Source organism: Giraffa tippelskirchi, chromosome 12 (assembly GCF_054371585.1).
Source record: "Giraffa tippelskirchi isolate mGirTip1 chromosome 12, T2T-mGirTip1v1.2.pri, whole genome shotgun sequence".
Classification (NCBI taxonomy): domain Eukaryota; kingdom Metazoa; phylum Chordata; class Mammalia; order Artiodactyla; family Giraffidae; genus Giraffa; species Giraffa tippelskirchi.
Genome location: NC_137286.1, coordinates 11,022,859 through 11,041,230, shown reverse-complemented (window position 1 = coordinate 11,041,230; position 18,372 = coordinate 11,022,859). Strand labels below are relative to the sequence as shown.

At 46.5% G+C, this 18,372-nt stretch overlaps 1 protein-coding gene across 18 annotated transcripts in view; it reads left to right on the top strand.

Annotated features, from left to right (window-relative positions):
• The window catches only part of LOC145530608 (uncharacterized), a 30,883-nt gene extending 18,771 nt beyond the window's left edge, over positions 1–12,112 (top strand). For 6 of the 18 annotated variants that reach the window (XM_081552175.1, XM_081552176.1, XM_081552174.1 and 3 more), the window contains 5 exons: positions 4,599–4,724; positions 5,113–5,265; positions 10,110–10,139; positions 11,158–11,319; positions 11,862–12,112. In XM_081552175.1, coding sequence (XP_081408301.1) covers positions 4,599–4,724; positions 5,113–5,265; positions 10,110–10,139; positions 11,158–11,319; positions 11,862–12,091 — 701 coding nt within the window. In that variant the 3' untranslated portion in view covers positions 12,092–12,112. Of the gene's footprint in view, positions 1–1,240; positions 1,306–3,746; positions 3,922–4,598; positions 4,725–5,112; positions 5,266–10,109; positions 10,140–11,157; positions 11,320–11,861 lie in introns of those variants that run through there. The other 12 variants (XM_081552183.1, XM_081552184.1, XM_081552185.1 and 9 more) reach the window with 8 other exon arrangements.
• Positions 12,113–18,372: the final 6,260 nt, after the last annotated feature.

Below are 18,372 nucleotides of genomic sequence, written 5' to 3'. Positions count from 1 at the left end.
TGTTAGTTCTAAAAGGTCTTGTAGGTCTTCATAGAACCATTCAACTTCAGCTTCTTCAGCGTTACTGGTAGTAAAACAATTTGCTATTCTTTCTTAAAGGGAAATAATTTTGGCATTTTCTTTTAGCAGAAGGTGATGTGAAATAATAATGGAATATTGTGATGATGTGAAATAAAAATTAAAAAAAAAAAAATATATATATATATACATTGGTCTTTGACCCTAATTCCTAACACAGAATTCCTAAAACCTTTGTACTTTCCTAGTGATAGGTACATCTTACACAGAGTTCCTATATTCCTTGGAGTTTCCTGCATGACAGAAACATCCTTTGTTCTAATGGGATGATTCTAGCTGGGCTCCTGGATGGGGGCTGGTCACCAGAAAGACCAAGCCGTTACCGGCCCCATCCTCCAATCCTGCAGGGCTAGGAGAGGGATAAAGATGAAGTTAATATTCTATCACACCTACACGATGGAGCCTCCATAAACGTCCCTAAAATATGGAGTTCTGAGAACTTGCCAATTGGGAAACAATAACACATCTGCACTTTGGAAGGGTGATGCACCCCAGACTCCACAGGGACCGCAGCTCCTGTGCTCCAATCTCATCGTAGGTATCTTTCCATCTGGCTGTTGACTTGCATCCTTTAATACTCTTTGTAGTAGATCAGTAATAGTAAGGAAAGTGCTTTCCTGAGTTCTGTGAGCCTTTTGGCAAATTACAGAACCCAAGGAAGTGGTCGTGTAACCGAATGTATGTCCGTGTGCCCAGCAAACAGTGAGGCCAAACAATATCAAAACATCAGTTTGGAGCAGAGGACTGTTTCTTGCAGGGCCAGGAAGGAGACAGGTGGCTCATGCCTTAAAAATCCAGAAATCTGGAAGCTTTCAGTAAAGCCCCTTTCTAGGAAAAATGAGGGAGGGGTGTAGTTGATTATTGTAACCAAGACAAGCACCTAATCGGGGTCCTCCCACAGTGCCCAGACCTGGTGAGGAGGCAGATCTCAGCTGGTGGTGCCCTCAGGGCCTGGTCCCCAAGCCCTGTCCAGGTTTCATCATGAAGGAGCCAGGCATCCAGAACCCAGTCAGTTCTCAACTCCTCTGGCATCCCAGATGGGACCGGGTCCCAGACTGTGACCCAGGGCGACCACCACAGCCATTAGGTCAAAGAGACAGGGATGGATGGTGTTGTTTATGTCACCTGTGGTCGGATGATACCAGTCTTTTCTGTTTCATAGGTTGTCTTTCTAGCTATCTTCTAGTGACAGGAATTTCAGAGAAACCAATCGGCCTGCTTCTCCAGGTGGGGATGTGCCTCATGTCCTGAATTCTACCAGGAAAGTCAATACGAAGTGACACCAAGGAGGGGCTCTGCAGCCTCTCTGCTCTTGGCCCCACGGACAGCATCCCGCAGTGGCTCACCGAAACTGGGGCAGCTTTTGCTGAAGTGTTTGGGTTGGTCGTCCCAAAGCTTAAGCAGAGGTGGGGGTGGGGGAAGGACAGGGCCCTGGCTCTGGTCCCTCCTGTCCTCATCTTGCAGGAGGGACAAGGCCTCCATTCCCAGGACACTCAAGCCTGTCCCAAGCAGAGGCCTCTTGCAACACTGATTCTGCCCCTTCCCCCATTTTCTGCCCCTTGTTCCCTGACCCAGCTTCATGCTGACATTCTCACTTTCCTCTTCTTCTTTGTTCTACCATTCAAAACATATTTATTGAGCTCTAGACCCAGGAGAAGACAGACAAATCTATGCTTTTCCTAAGACTTGTTCCACCAGGGATAAGGGACAGAAGGGTTTCCCTGGTGCCTCAGGTAGTAAAGAATCTGCCTGCACTGCAGGAGACCTGGGTTCAATCCCTGGGTCGGAAAGATCCGCTGGAGGAGGGCACGACAACCCACTCTAGTAATCTTTTTTTTTTTTTTTTTTTTTTTTTATAAATTTATTTATTTTACTTGGGGGCTAATTACTTTACAATATTGTAATAGTTTTTGCCATACATTGACAAGAATCAGCCATGGGTTTACATGTGTTCCCCTTCCCGAACCCCCCACCCACCTCCCTCCCCCTCCCATCCCTCTGGATCATCCCACTGCCCCGGCCCCGAGCCCTTGTCACATGCATCGAACATGGAATGGTGCTCTGTTTCACATATGACAATACACATGTCTCAATGCCATTCTCCCAGAACGTCCCACCCTCACCTTCTCCCTCAGAGTCCATAAAATTGTTCCATGCATCTGTGTCTCTCATTCTGTCCCGCATATAGGGTTATCGTTACCATCTTTCAGATTCCATATATATGCATTAGTATACTGTATTGTTGTTTTTCTTTCTGGCTTACTTCACTCTGTATAATGGGCTCCAGTTTCATCCATCTCAGTAGAACCGGTTCAAATGTATTTTTTTTAATGGCTGAGTAATATTCCATTGTGTATATGTACCACAGCTTCCTTATCCATTCATCTGCTGATGGACATCTAGGTTGCTTCCATGTCCTGGCTATTGTAAACAGTGCTGCGATGAACATTGGGGTACACGCGTCTCTTTCAATTCTGGTTTCCTCGGTGTATATGCCCAGCAGTGGGATTGATCCTCCATGACCCACCTCCCAGAATATTGGAAATAAAAGCAAAAATAAACAAATGGGACCTAATTAAAATTAAAAGCTTTTGCACAACAAAGGAAACTATAAACAAGGTGAAAAGACAGCCTTCAGAATGGGAGAAAATAATAGCAAATGAAGCAACAGACAAACAATTAATCTCCAAAATATACAAGCAACTTCTGCAGCTGAATTCCCGAAAAATAAATGACCCAATCAAAAAATGGGCCAAAGAACTAAACAGACATTTCTCCAAAGAAGACATACAGATGGCTAACAAACACATGAAAAGATGCTCAACATCACTCATTATTAGAGAAATGCAAATCAAAACCACAATGAGGTATCATTTCACACCAGTCAGAATGGCTGCTATCCAAAAGTCTACAAGCAATAAATGCTGGAGAGGGTGTGGAGAAAAGGGAACCCTCTTACACTGTTGGTGGGAATGCAAACTAGTACAGCCACTATGGAGAACAGTGTGGAGATTCCTTAAAAAACTGGGAATAGAACTGCCACTCTAGTAATCTTGCCTGCAGAATCCCCAAGGACTGAGGAGCCTGGCAGGCTACAGTCTTGGGGTCACGAAGAGTTGGACATGACAGCGCGACTAACACTTCAAGGGACAAAAGAAGTAAATGTACTAATACCACCTATTCTGTGAATGCCAGGGTGTCAGCAAACTAAGGCATATCAAGGGTAATTCACTCCCTTAGTCACGACTACGGATTCCTCCTCCCCAGGCACTGGTCAGAGATGGTGCTCTTGACCATCAACCTGCACTGCCTCCTCAGTTATCACAGATATGAGATTAGGGCTCTGTGCCATTTGTCAGCCAAGGGAAAATGTTTTGTACTGTAAATTTGTCAATCGTGGAGGGCAGGGAAAATAAACTTCAGAAGCATTGCAGGTGAGTTTTATAAAAAGGAGGACTAGGGATTCCTCACATATCCAAGAAGGGGAATCTGAGTGGGAAAGCAATGCTCCTGCAGAAGCCGTGCCCCTCACCCTCCCATTAGCATGCAAAGGGAAGGTCTACCCAGCACCAAGCCTGGGATGAGGGTGACTCACTTCCTCCTTGTTCTTGGGGTCAGACGTCACCCAGGGAGGGACTATTTAGCCGGCTGGAGTTCTGAACAGCCTCACTACGCTCAGGGCTTCACACACTACTCTTCGATCCCCAACAATTACTAAGCAGGGTTACCGGGGGGGGGGGGGGGGGGGGGGCGGCTGGGAGGTGGGGAGGGGAGGGAGCAAAGGGACTCCACTCTCAGCCTCCCTCTCCGCTTCCATCAGGACTGCTGTCCCTGTGACCGGAGGTGAGTATGGGGAGGGGGCTTGAGCCCACCTTTACCATGAGACTTTGGGAACCTCTGGTCTTGTCTTGACCCAGGTTACTATGAAGCCCTGAGACTTAGACCAGGTGGGCAGTGAGCAGGGGACAGAGATGGAGCATTAGAGGTAGGCAGAATTCTGGAGATCAGGGAGCCAAGCAAAGCCATTATTAACTTCCAAACTGTGGTCTGAGCAGACTAGAGGGTGGGCTGGAAGTGGTCCATAAGCTGCAGTGCGACAGAGAGCAGGGCTGAAACAGCAGAGAGATACCCCCTGAAACCTTAATGCAGCCTAAATCAGGCAGTGAAAGTGAAAGTTGTTCAGTCACGTCTGAGTCTTTGCGACCCCATGAACTGTACAGTCCATGAAACTCTCCAGGTCAGAATACTGGAATGGGTAGCCTTTCCCTTCTCCAGGGGATCTTCCTAACCCAGGAATTGAACCCAGGTCTCCCACATTGTAGGTGGATTTTTTACCCACTGAGCCACAAGGGAAGCCCAAGAATACTGGAGTGGGTAGCCTATCCCTTCTCCAGCAGATCTTCCGAACCTAGGAATCAAACCAGGGTCTCTTGCATTGCAGGCAGATTCTTTACCAATGGAGCTATCAGGGAAGCCCTAAATCAGGCAGAGCAGTTTTAATTTCACACTCTGTTTCTCAGAAAGACAGTGGTGTCCTTGGCTCCACAACCAGTGTTCCCACACTGCCGCCAGGATGTCAGCTAAAGCCATAGAGAGCGGGGAAGGCGATGCCTTGGGCCCCGTCCTGCCAGAATTGCTGTCGGAAGGTGAGTGCCCTTGGGAAAGCTCCAGAAGGTGGGTTGGCCCAGAGCTTGGGGTTCCTGGACGTGGGCAGAGGGGGTCTGGGTTCTGGCCTGGTGCTGCCACCAGTTGCTCTGGGCCCCCACCAGTCTCTTCCCCTCGCTGGTCCTCAGCCTCCTGCTCTGTGCAGTCAGGAACCCCCAGCTCTCCACTGGTGCTGGGTCTCCCTCTCTCTGTCTTCTCCTTGGTTCACCTCCAAGCATCCTTTACACTTCTCAGCTCAGCTTCCTCTGAGGTCCTCTCCCTACATCAGAGATCCTGGGAGCTTCAGGAAAGAGGGGAGGGTGCTGTGTGGGGTCTGGTCCCACAGCTTCCCGCCCTGCTATGTGTTCCCCCGTTATTTCTTCCTTCCAGAGGAAGAAGAACCTTCCCAGTCAACCAACGAGGCCTCTGATGGCTCTTCTCCTGAGAAGCCACCACAGGAGACACATCAGGGACCAGATGACTCTGGCTCTGGCCCCAGAGACCCACCCAAGTCGGAAGGCAGCAATTTCTACCATTATGCAGGTAACGGATCTCTGAACACCAGTCCATGGATCCTCACCCCACACCCACTGCTCAGCTCAACCTGCTAAGTTGTCAATGTAAGGACAGTCTTCCTGATGGAATCTCTCCGACACACTGTCAGAAAAAAGCCACAGTGTACACAGGAGATGAAATAAATGATGCTCTAGAATCAGAGGGACCACACTTCAGGGTTTAGCTCTGTCTCTGACTTGCTGAGTGACCCAGAACCAGTCACTTGCCCTTTTTGGGCCTTCATAGGTTTGTTTTTAAGCATAGGGGTAGGATGAGGTCACTCTTACGGGTCTTTCAATGTCTTGTCATCTCCAATTAGGTGGGGTAGAGGTGCTGCTCAGGTTAGATGCCTGACAGCCGGCAGGCACGGTCTCAGGCATGGCTCTTTGCCAATGAGAGTCTACTGCCCATGTCTGCCCTGTTACCCCACAGCACCCAAGGCAGATAAGTTTCATTTCTCCGTTTGTTCTCCTCCCTTGATGCCCTAGGGCCTGATCACTAATGTCCTTCCAGAACACACCCTCCAAGAGCCGCGTCACCTCTAATGTGGGGCCAGCCTAGGGCCGAGGCACCAAAGGCGCATGTTTGTTTTTTCTTAAATCATGTGATAATGCACTATAGAATTTAATTTGCCAAGACGACAGTTTGTCAGCATAGGTTAAATAGTGTTAAGTACATTTGCATTGTTGTAACTTGATCTCTAGAGTTCTTTCCATTTCCTGAAACCAAAACCCTGTACAGGTTAAACATTAACTATCTGTCTCCTGCTCCCAGCTCCTGGCAACCACAATGCTTTCTGTTTCTAAAATTTGCGTAAGGTAATCTAATTTCCATGTCAGCCGAATCATACAGTATTTTTTATTATTCTGACTGGTTTATTTTACTTAGCATAAGGTTCCCTAGGTTCACTCGTATGTCATAGCTTCCTCTTTAATGCAGGAAGGTATTCTCTTGTGTGTCTCTACCAGGTGGTGATGACCCATTTATCCATCGATGGACACTTAGATTGCTTCCACTTCTTAACAACTGTGAAAAATGCTGCTATGAACATGCAGTGCAAATATCTCTTCAAGATCTTTTTTCAGTTTCTTTAAATCAATATCCAGAAATTGGATTGCTGCTGGGTCATATGATTTTTTGTTTTAATGTTTTCAGAAACTGCCATAGTGTTTTCCATAGCTCTTGCGCCATTTTATATTCCTACCAACAGTGCACAAGAGTGCCACCTCCTCCACATTTTAACCAAGACTTGTTATTTTATGTTTGTTGTTGTTTTTTTAAATAGTAACTATCCTGATGGATGTGAAGTGGTATCTCGTGATCTTGATTTACATTTCCCTAATGGTTACTGAATTCAATCATCTTTTCATATGCTTGTTAGCCGTTTGTATCTCTTTAGGGAATTGCCTCTTTGAATTTTTTGCCCAATCTTAAACCTAGTTCTTTGAGTTTTCTCTCATAGGAATTCTTTCTACCATACCTTCAATATTAGTCCCTTACTAGATGCATGATTTACCAAGTTTTTCTCCCATTCTGTAGGTTGCCTTTCCACTGTGTGGAACGTGTGTTGTTGTAGATCATTATGGCTGCTATAACAAAATGCCATAACCTAGGTGTCTTAAAAAGAACAGAAATTTATTTCTCACGTGTGTATAGCCTAGGAAGTCACAGATCAAGACACTGGTAGCCTCTGTGTTCTTTCAGACACCCTCTGCCCTTTCCAGGATATAGCTTGAGTGGAAGCTATATTCCCTACTTCCTAAACAGCCATCCCTGTGAGCTTCTATGGTAGAAGCAACAAAGGAACCGGCAGGGGGATGGGGTGGAGGGGTCTCTTTCATAAGGAGATTCATCTCAGTCAAGAGGGCTCTGCCCTCAAGACCGAATCACCTCCCAGAAGCTCACCTCCTAACACCATCACATGGGGGTATTAGGATTCAACATGTGAAAATACAGGAACACAAACATTCAGATCATAATGTGACTTTGCATGCACAAAGATACGCTTCATTCATACTTCTTTTTCTGAAATTCTCCTTCATAACGTGACTTTGCATGCACAAAGATACGCTTCATTCATACTTCTTTTTCTGAAATTCTCCTTCAGGGTCTCCTTGTTCCCAAGCCAGTACTTGGCATGCTGGGAGACTGCAGTGAAGGAGGATTTACACTTGACATTAAAACGGTCAAAAAGGAGAAATGATAGAGGATCATACTGCTTTGTGGAAAATTCTGTGGCAGCAGGAGCACAGTAGACTCACATTGAGTCTTCAGGTGGAGGTGGCTCGGGAACATTGGGAACGTGTGGCAGAGTCCTGGAAGATGTTCCTGGATTTGGCGGGCAAAAGATTGAGTGCTGAGGGTTCGGCATGGCTTCTATTCATTCCCCAGGGTAGAAACAGAAGCTAGACCGATGAGAGCCTCCTCATCCTCACTAAGGAGGTGAACATTCACCCGTGAGCAAAGGGGTCAAGGAGGGACCTCAACACCTTCACTCTTCTCTGTACCCAGCAGCCAACAGATGTGTCTCATTCTGTGTTGCCCCCATCTCTGATCCTGGACAAGCAGAGGTAATGCCCCCTAGGGTGGCAGTGGTGGAGTCAGAGAGATTGGAGCGAGGCAGCCACAAGCCAGGAGTTGTCAGCAAGCACTAGACAATGATGTTCAAAAAGGCAAGGAAAGATCCTCCCCTAGAGCCTTCAGAGAGAGCCTGGCTCTGCCTACACCTCTAACCTCCAGAACTGTGCGGACATGAGAGAATAAACACAGCTTGTGGTCATTGGTTATGCAGCCTCAATGTCGGCAAATCTCATTTTATTGGACTTTGCAGATACTCTGTTTTTTTGTTTGGTTTTGTTTTTTAACAAGTTGAAGGCTTGTAGCAACCAAGAGTTGGCAGAGTTGGTTCATATTTTTAGCAATGAAGTATTTTTAACTTGAGATATGTACATACATTATACATAAGGTCATTGCACACTTAGTAGACTCCAGTATATTATAAACATAACTTTTATATGCAATGGGAAACCAAAAAATCATCTGATAATTGCTTTATTGCAGTAACCTAGAACTGAACTCCTAGCATCTCTGAGGTGTGTCTGGACAGAGATTGAAAATCTCATTGAGGTTGAGGAACTGTTGAAGGCTATATTGGAGTCAGAATCTGTGAAAGAAGGAGGTGAGAGTATCAAGAGGAGTGCTGAAGTTGATCGCAGGGAGGAGGCAGTGTTTGTTAGTGACAAGGTCTAGGGCCCCACTGTCCAATAGAGCTTTCTGCAGTGCTGACCATGTTCTTTGTGTGATCCAAGATAGTAGCCACTAGCCATGTGTGACTAATGAGCACTGGGTCATGTGACCCAGAAACTGAGTTGTAACGTTTATTTCATTGTAATTCACTGAGGCTCAGGTGGTTAGGAATCTGCCTGCAATGGGGGAGACCTGGGTTCGATCCCTGGTTTGGGAAGATGCCCTGGAGAAGGGAAAGGCTACCCACTCCTGTATTTTGGCCTGGAGAATTCCATGGACTGTATAGTCCATGGGATCGCAAGGAGTCAGACAGGACTGAGTGACTTTCACTTTCACGATTTAAATAGCACACATGGCTGCTGCTGCTGCTGCTAAGTTGCTTCAGTCATGTCCGATTCTGTGCAACCCCATAGTTGGTAGCCCACCAGGCTCCTCTGTCCCTGGGATTATCCAGGCAAGAATACTGGAATGGGTTGCCATTTCCTTCTCCAGTGCATGAAAGTGAAAAGTGAAAGTGAAGTTGCTCAGTCATGTCAGACTCTTCTCAACCCCATGGATTGTAGCCTACCAGGCTCCTCTGTCCATGAGATTTTCCAGGCAAGAGTACTGGAGTGGGTTGCCATTGCCTTCTCCAAGCACACATGGCTAGTGGTTCCCATACTGGGCAGCACAGGTATAGGGTATGACCTTGGGTGTGTCTGACATAGAGTCTAAGATCCCTGGAAGTAGGGAGGTGAGAACTGAAAGACCAGGTTGTGAGAAATTTCATCTGTGCAGAAATGGAAGCCCTCAAGACAAGTCAGGGCTCCTGATGGAGAGAGAGGTGTTGGTGAGCCAGGAGCTACAACCTTCCAGAAATGACTGGGGGCCAGAAGCTGATTTTGCACCTTTTCCTCCTGGCCTGGTATCAAGGCTCCTCTTCCTGGGGAGCTGGTTGAGCTCACTCCCATGGCTCCTGAAATCTCCAGAACACCTGGTCCCTACTGCCCAAATATCCCAGTCCCTGCTGCTGTCAGGTGTCCCTGCCAGACCCAAGAGCAATTCAGTATGGTACAGGCATGCTGGAATCCAGGGTGGCCAGGGGCTCCAGCCACAAGGCAGCACACACATTTCCTGATGGGGGAATCAGGGATGCTTTGTGCAGAAAGACACAAGTAGGCTGAGCCCTGGAGGACAGGGTGCATCCACTCAAGCTATATCCTCGGAAGGGCATAGGGTGTCTGAAAGATGAACACACCAGAACAGTCAAATTTATTCGATTGCAAATAAAATCAGCATGCTTTTATGATTTCTTTTTCTTTCTTTTTTTGAGAAAATGATACTGAAGGTATTGAAGTTAAGGAGCAATATGAAACCGTTTCAAGGCAGGTTCCTCTCTATCCCTCTGGAGCATCACAGAGCTCTGGACTCTTGTCCATCCTTCTCTGATTCCCAGACTATCAGACTTCTCTGTAAAAGCAGAGAGAGCCACACAGGGCTGCTCTCTCCTGTGATCCCAACTCCAGGAACTCTTCCCACTGGGATAGCAGCAGAGACCCAGGGAAAGGCCAGCGCTGGGCTCTCACAAGGGTTCTTTCTTTCTCCAGGCAAGATCGGCACAGCCACGTTCTTCGGAGGTGAGTCTCTTTGTAAAGCAACTCAAGGCCCCATCTGCCCCTGTCCCTGGGCTCCTGGGAGAGTCTGGCCTTGACCGAGTCCAAGATTGCCTTGACCCCCAAGACCTGGGTGGGTAGCGGTGGGGTGGAAGGGGTCAGAGGTGGAATTCTTGAGGTAACAAGAACGTTGCCAAGAAGGAACCAAAGCAAAGCCATTCGCAGCACCCATGTCCAATCTCAGCTTCTCCCGAGTGCAAACTGTGGGATCCAGGCAAGTTGCTAGAGTTGTGTGAATCCATGATTTCTCCCCAGAAAGCTGGGGCATGGTTTCTTGCAAAGGCTTGTAGGAAATGTGTGAGCTGAGATGTGTGGATTCCTCAGAACTGCTCTGTAAGCGTTGGAGCTCATCCAGTGAGCCCAGTTAGGGTCATCCACTGGTGAGGAATGAAAGAAAATCAAACATTTCTGTCACACCAGCCAGTCTCAAGTGCTCAGTGGCCACATGTGTCCACCATGTGGACAGTGTAGACATAGAAGGTTCCTGGTCACTGAAGCTTCTGTGAATGCACCATCTGAGATGTAGGGACCCTAGAGGGATGCTTACCAGCGGCCTCTGGCCAGAGGTCAGAAGCTTCCACCCAGCACCTTTTCAGAAGAGCAGCTCTGTCCTCATACTGTGGGCCTGTGCTTGCATGAAAGACACCAGTTTCCCACCAAAAGGGGACATCTGAAGACCCCTGCTTGTTTCAACTTTATTTCCTAAAGGGCAAACTAAAACCCAGGGAGGACTGCTGAAGCTTCTAGGGTCACAGGCAAGCAGAGTCATGAACAGGCCTAGGTTCCAGGTTCTTGGAGGAGGACGGGGTGTGGGGGTGGGCGTCCACCCAGTTGTGTCCACACCTACAGCCTTCCCTTGCCTCTGGCCCTGTGGTCTGAGGAGAGCGAAGAGGACCCCTCACCTCAACCCCCAGGAAGGTGTCAGGGAGATCTAGGGAGTCAGTCCCATGCCCCCGACCCCAAAGCTCCTCTCTCCCTGCAGCCCTAGCTGTGGGGTCTGTTCCTGTGGTGCTGGGCGCCATGGGCTTCACCGGGGCTGGAATCGCCGCCTCCTCCATCGCGGCCAAGATGATGTCAGCGGCCGCTGTGGCCAATGGGGGCGGAGTTGCTGCTGGCAGCCTGGTGGCCACTCTCCAGTCTGTGGGTAAGTGTCCAGGTGGGAGGAGTGGGAGGAGGATGACAAACCAGGACAGGATTCAGGTTATAGGCCAAACCAAGGAGGGTCCCTCTGCTTCTTCCAGCTTCATGGTCATCAGTGTCCCTGGACCCTTATGTCCCCCTCACTGTCCCCACGTCTGGTTGGGGTTATGGGTGATGGGATGAGGGTTATGCATCCCAGGAGGCCCGCATTCCTCATCAACCCTATATAACCTGTGTAGTTCTCCTCCCCTCCTTGGGCCCAGCTGAGTGCAGTGGACGGAGGGGCAGCCTGTCATTTCTCAGAGGGTCTGTCCTGTCACTGATGGACTGGCCATCAGAGTTCATGTCTCCTCTTTGGGCAGCCATGGGCAGCCGCCCCTCTCCTAGCAGACATCCTGGGATTTCAGGAAGTAGAGCAGGCAACAAAGGTGGAATGTCTGTTTCTTGGGCCTCCAGATGGTCCTGGGATTTCTGACCCCCATAGCCTTGCTGGGGGCTGCTGGGCCTCCCTGTCCCCTTATGCTCTAAATGCCTCCTCTCCCCCAGGGGCAGCTGGACTTTCTGCATCATCCAACATCCTCCTGGGCTCTGCTGGGTCAGCAGTTGGGGCCTGGCTATGGGGTTCAAAAAAGAAGGCCCCTTCTCCACCAGGATCCAGTACTGAAGAAGAGAGTGGTTCCCATGCCGGAGATGACCCTCCAGGGCCTCAGGATGTCAGTCCCCCAAATGACAAGCCCTCTGCCTCCCAAAATTCTTCAAAGAATCATAAGAAATAAAACCAAGATGCTGTGACCTTTCATGAGTGTCCCTACTGGGTTCTTATTTATCAGACAGGGTGCAGGGCACCTGTAGAGCCACTGGTGAAAGGATACGGGGCAAGAACTCTGTAAGAATGGGCACCGATATCCATGACAGGAAGCAAGGTCTGTTTCCACTCTGTTGTGACCGAAAGTGAAAGTGTTATTTGATCCGTCTTGTCCAGCTATTTGTGGCCCCATGGACTGTAGCTGGCAAGGCTTCTCTGTCCATGCAATTCTCCAGGCAAGAATACTGGAGTAGGTTGCCATTCCTTTCTTCAGCGGATCTTCCCGACCCAGGGTCTCCCACATTGGGTCTCCCACATTGCAGGCAGATTCTTTATCATCTGAGCCACTAAGTGGGGGCAATCTGGTGGGTTTGAGCCCTTAACCCATGGGGTAAACTCTAGTTAATGTCAGAATCAAGTTAAATTGCAGGGCACCTCGCTGCTATCCATAGACAACTGGAGTTTCTTGTCAAGATATCCACACATCTGACGTCTGAAGTGGTCTGAGTGGCCATAGCAGTGAAAAACTCTGTTTTTTTCATTCAGATGGTAAAAGTAACTTATGTCTGCAACATCGTAAGTTACCTAGAGTTTTGCCCAGTCTTCCAAAGTTGCTCCAAGTACCATACATTAAAAACATAGGTACAGGGGCTCCCCGGTGGTCCAGTGTTTAAGAATCCACCTTCCAATGCAGGAGACACTGGTCAGGGAAGTGGTCAATTCCTAGTCAAGGAAATAAAATCCCACATGCCTGGGGTGACTGAGCCCATGAGCTTCACCTGCTGAGCCCATGCCCTAGAACCCATGGTCTGAGATAAGAGAAACCAGCACAGTGAGAAGCCTGAACAGCACAGCTAGAGAAAGCCTGCGCAGCAATGAAATCAGCACAGCCACAAATGAATAAGTAATACAAACAATATGTACATGCAGTTAAATGTATTTAAAATTGCATGTTTGACTTTATGTGACTCTTACCAGAAAAACAAACAAAAGAAAAGCATGTGTACATGTTAAAACACCAAACGTTGTCTTGCCTTACTACCGCATGGTCAAATTCCTTCTTAACAATACCTAAGAAACAATTCCCCATATTGACAAATATAAATCTATAACCAAGGACAGATCTAGGTTTTAGGGCTTGAGATTTAAGCAATTTGGGAGAGAAAACTCTAAAAAATATAATAGAGAATTACAATCTAAAATGCCAATAGCACCAAAATGTCATTCAGAAACAAGGGAAGGTGGTAGAAGAAAAACAATTAGGAAAGAGCCTGCAGTTTAATCAGTTACTCTTAGAATATCATACTTTTGCAAATAGTAATGATAGCAACGCCAGCACACCGCAGAATTGTTCTCAGGAATTCTCCTGGACAGAACCGGTCCAGGAGAGGATGAGGATGAGGATCCCTGAGCTCTGGCTTCTTTTAGTTCAGTTCAGTTCAGTCGCTCAGTCGTGTCCAACACTTTGCGACCCCATGGACTGCAGCACGCCAGGTCTCCTTGTCCATCACCAGCTCCTGGAGTTTACCCAAACTCATGTCCATCAAGTCAGTGATGCCACCCAACCATCTCATCCTCTGTCATTTCCTTCTGCTCCTGCCTTCAATCTTTCCCAGCATCGGGGTCTTTTCAAATGAGTCAGTGCTTCACATCAAGTGGCCAAAGTATTGGAGTTTCAGCTTCATCATCAGTCCTTCCAATGAATATTCAGGACTGATTTCCTTTAGGATGGACTGGTTGGATCTCCTTGCAGTCCAAGGGACTCTCAAGACTCGTCTCCAACATCACAGGGCAAAAGCATCAATTCTTTGGCGCTCAGCTTTCTTTATTGTCCAACTCTCACAGGATTCTTTCACTGAATGGTAAACTGGTCTTTGACTCTATCATCAGTGGCCACATAGATGTCTGTTATATAGGGGCATAAAATTATGTGTCCTTGATTTCCTGTTGTTTTAAATATTTGCTGTCCTGCATAACACCATGATAATCAATCACATACAGATATTTTTGTGCAGATATCTGATTCTTTTCTTACAATGAATTCCCAGAAATAGAATTTCTGAATCAAGTGGAGTGAAAGCTGTTATTACATATTTCTGTATTGCCAGCTGTGACCTATATATTAGAGCACATCCCACCCAGCAAGGCGTGAGCATTCGCCTTTTCTTATGCCGTGCAAACACTGGGTGTTTTTATTTACTTTCTGGAGCAGCTGTGGAGGTTGTCCTCACTCAGTTCTGCTTATCCCCTGCTGTGAACCCCCACAGGACAGAGAGTAATGACCATATTACCCAGATTCTCTGGCAATACCAGTTCTGCTAAGATACTGGATCTTGTGTCAGGCAGGGAGACGGGACTGCTGCTTTGCTGCCAAGCACAGTAGTGAGGACTAGGTCTTCTGCAGCAGCAGTAGAGTTGGGATCCAGCTCTCACCTGACTGAGATGCATCGTTTTATCTGCAGACATGACATACTAGGCAGTTTGGTCCCAGAGTGGCTTCCCAGTATCTCTGGTTCCTGATCAAGGCAGCAGTCCCAGCATCCTTGGTGGCCCAGTCCTTCAATGTTCTTCTAGAGGGTGGGGTGTTGATTCCTGAGCCTCAACCTTGAACCTTCTCCTCCAATCCTGGAGAGATTTTATAGGCAAGGAATTCCTTGTGTAAAAACCCATTCTGCTTCAGTTAGCTGGAGTGACCCTGATATCCGCAGCCAAACCCTAACTGACCGATACATAGAACACACACACACTCACACACACACACACACACACACACACACAGACTCACACAAACACACACAAAAAAGTTACCTTTTTAAAATATTACTTTTACTATTAGCAAGACTGAATGTCGTTTCAAATATTCACTGGTAATAAATAATTCTCTTTTTAATAATCACTGCTTCTAGTCTGCCTTTTTTTGGCCACATCTCAGCATGCTGAATCTTTGTTCCCGGACAAGGAATGGAGCCCATGCCCCCTACAGTGAAAGGACAGAGTCCTAATCACTGGATCACCAGGAATTCCCAAGGCTGATTTCCTTTTTTAAACAATATTTATTCATTTATTTGGCAGCATTGGGTCTTCGCTGTGGTACTCAGGTCTTTGTTGTGTCATGTGGTTATTTCCTTGATGCACACAGACTCTCTGGTTGAAGCCCGAGAGCTCAGTAGTTGTGGCCCTTGGACTTAGTTGCTCCTCGACATGTGGGATTTTAGTTGCCTGACCAGGATCAAACCTGTGTTCCTTGCGCTGGAAGGCAGATTCTTAACCACTGGACTACCAGGGAAATCCCCTGAGTTCCCTTTTAAAGACAATACCTCTTAAAATATTATTCCTTAAGAACTGTCTTTACTTTGGGAATTCTAATATGCAAAGGTTTTGTTTTCCTTGCCAGCCTGCCCTGTTGCTCCCCAGCACCCAAGGAAGGTAAGTTTCATTTCTTCATTTGTGCTCCTCCCTTGATGCCAGGGCCTGGTCACTAATGTCCTCCAAAGACACACCCTCTGAGAGCAGTGTCACCTCTAAGACAGGGCCAGCCCAGGGCCAGAGCACCAAAGGTACATGCCTTAAAAATAAATCGTGGCAGTATACACATAGGGTTAAGTACCGACATGACCTTTTGTCAGTGTGCATTGAACAGTGTTAACTATATTCACATTCTTGTGCACCCGATCCCCAGAACTCCCTTCCCCACCCCACAACCTGAAATTCTATACGCATTAGACATTAAGTACCCATTTCCTCCTGACCCCAGCTCCTTGCAGCCACAGTCCTTTCTGTCTCTACCAATCTGACCAATTTACACTAATTTCCGTGTAAATGGAATCATGATGTATTTTTCTCTTTCTGACTGATTTATTTCAGTTAGCATAAGTTTCCCAAGGTTACAGAAATAAAAACAAAAGTAAACAAGTGGAAGCTGATTACACCTAAAAGCTTTTGCACAGCAAAGGAAACTAGATGGAAGGTGAAAAGACAACCCTCAGAATGGGAGAAAATAATAGGAAATCAAACAACTGACAAAGGATTAATTTCCAAAATATACAAGCAGCTCATACAACTCAATACCAGAAAAACAAACAACTCAATCAAAAAGTGGGAGAAGGCCTAAACAGACATTTCTCCAAAGAAGACACACCGATGGCTAACAAACACATGAAAAGATGCTCAACATCACTCATTATTAGAGCAATACAAATCAAAACTACAATGAGATATCACCTCACACCAGTCAGAATGGCCATCATCAAAAAGTCTACAAACAGTAAAGGCTGAAGAGGGTGTGGAGAAAAGGGAACGCTCTTGCAGTGTTGGTGGCAATGTAAATTGATACAGCCACTATGGAAGATGGTATGGAGATTCTTTAAAAAACTAGGAATAAAACCACCATGTGACCCAGCAATCCCACTCCTAGGCATATACCCTGAGGAAACCAAAACTGAAAAAGACACCTGTATCCCATTGTTCACTGCAGCACTATTTACAATAGCTAGGACATGGAAGCAACCTAGATGCCCATCAACAGATGAATGGATAAAGAACTGGTGGTACATATACGCAATGGAACATTACTCAGCCACAGAAAGGAATGCGTTTGAGTCAGTTCTAATGAGCTGGATGAACCTAGGACCTATTACACAGAGTAAAGTAAGTCAGAAAGAGAAAGATAAATAACATATTCTAATGCGTATATATGGAATCTAGAAAAATAGTACTGAAGAATTTATTTACAGGGCAGCAGTGGAGAAAGAGACATAGAGAATAGACTTATGGACATGGGGAAGGGGAAGAGAGGGTAAGATGTATGGAAAGAGTAACATGGAAACTTACATTATCATACGTAAAATAGACATCCAATGGGAATTTGCTGTATGGCTCAGGAAACTCAAACAGGGGCTCTGTATCAACCTAGAGGGGTGGGATGGGGAGGGAGATGGAAGGGAGGTTCAAAAGGGAGGGGATAGATGTATACCTATGGCTGATTCATATTGAGGCTTGACAGAAAACAACAAAATTCTGTAAAGCAATTATCCTTCAATTAAAAAATAAATTTACAAAGTTGCAGAAAAGAGAATAACATTTGTGTAACTGGATGTTTATACCTGGGAAATCCCATGGACAGAGGAGCCTGCCAGGCTACAGTCCATGGAGTCACAAAGAGTCGGACACAACTCAGCAACCAAACAAGAACATTGGAACCTTGTGACCAGACCTACCTGGATAGCTGCAAGAAGAAAGGCATCAAGAAGATTCCAGTAACCAGCTACACCATTCTTTCATTGTAAGAGAAGACTGAATTCCAGCCCTGCGAAGAGAGTTCTTGGGAATACTGGCCTACCATCTTCTCAGTCTCCTGGCGTTTTGAATAAAGTCTCTATTCATTGCCCAAACAATTTTTCTCTCAATTTCTTGCCCTGTCATGTGGCAAGCAATAAGAGCTTAGACTCTGTAACAGGTGTAGAGTTCGTGGTGGTAGGGGATAGGGGAGGAAGGCACACACACAGATAATGTCATTAAGGGTCATTTACCATACCACCTCAATTATCATGATGACCATATTCTCCATGTGCTTTCAATGTATCTGTAGAGCTCCTGGATGTCACCTTGCTAATTTAACTTATACGCTGAGTACCCCATGTGAAATGCCAGCCTAGATGAAACACAAGCTGGAATCAAGATTTCTGGGAGAAATACCAATAACCTCAGATATGCAGATGACACCACTCTTCTGAAAGAAATTGAGGAGGAACTAAAGAGCCTCTTGATGAAAATGAAAGAGGAGAGTGAAAAAGCTGGCTTAGGACTCAACATTCAAAAATCTAAGATCATGGCATCCGTTCCCATCTCCTCTTGGCAAATAGGTGGGGAAACAATGGAAACAGTAACAGACTGTATTTTCTTAGGCTCCAAAATCATTGCAGATGGTGACTGCTGCCATGAAATTCAAAGACGCTTGCTCCTTGGAAGAAAAGCTATGACCAACCTAGACAGCATATTAAAAAGCAGAGACATTACTTTGCTGACAATGGTCGGTCTAGTCAAACTAAGGTTTTTCCACTAGTCATGTATGAATGTGAGAGCTGGACTATAAAGGAAGCTGAACGCCGAAGATTTGATGCTTTTGAACTGTGGTGTTGGAGAAGATTCTTAAGAGTCCCTTGGACTACAAGGATATCCAACCAGTCCATCCTAAAGGAAATCAGTCCTGAAATATCCATTGGAAGGACTGATGCTAAAGCTGAAACTGCAAAA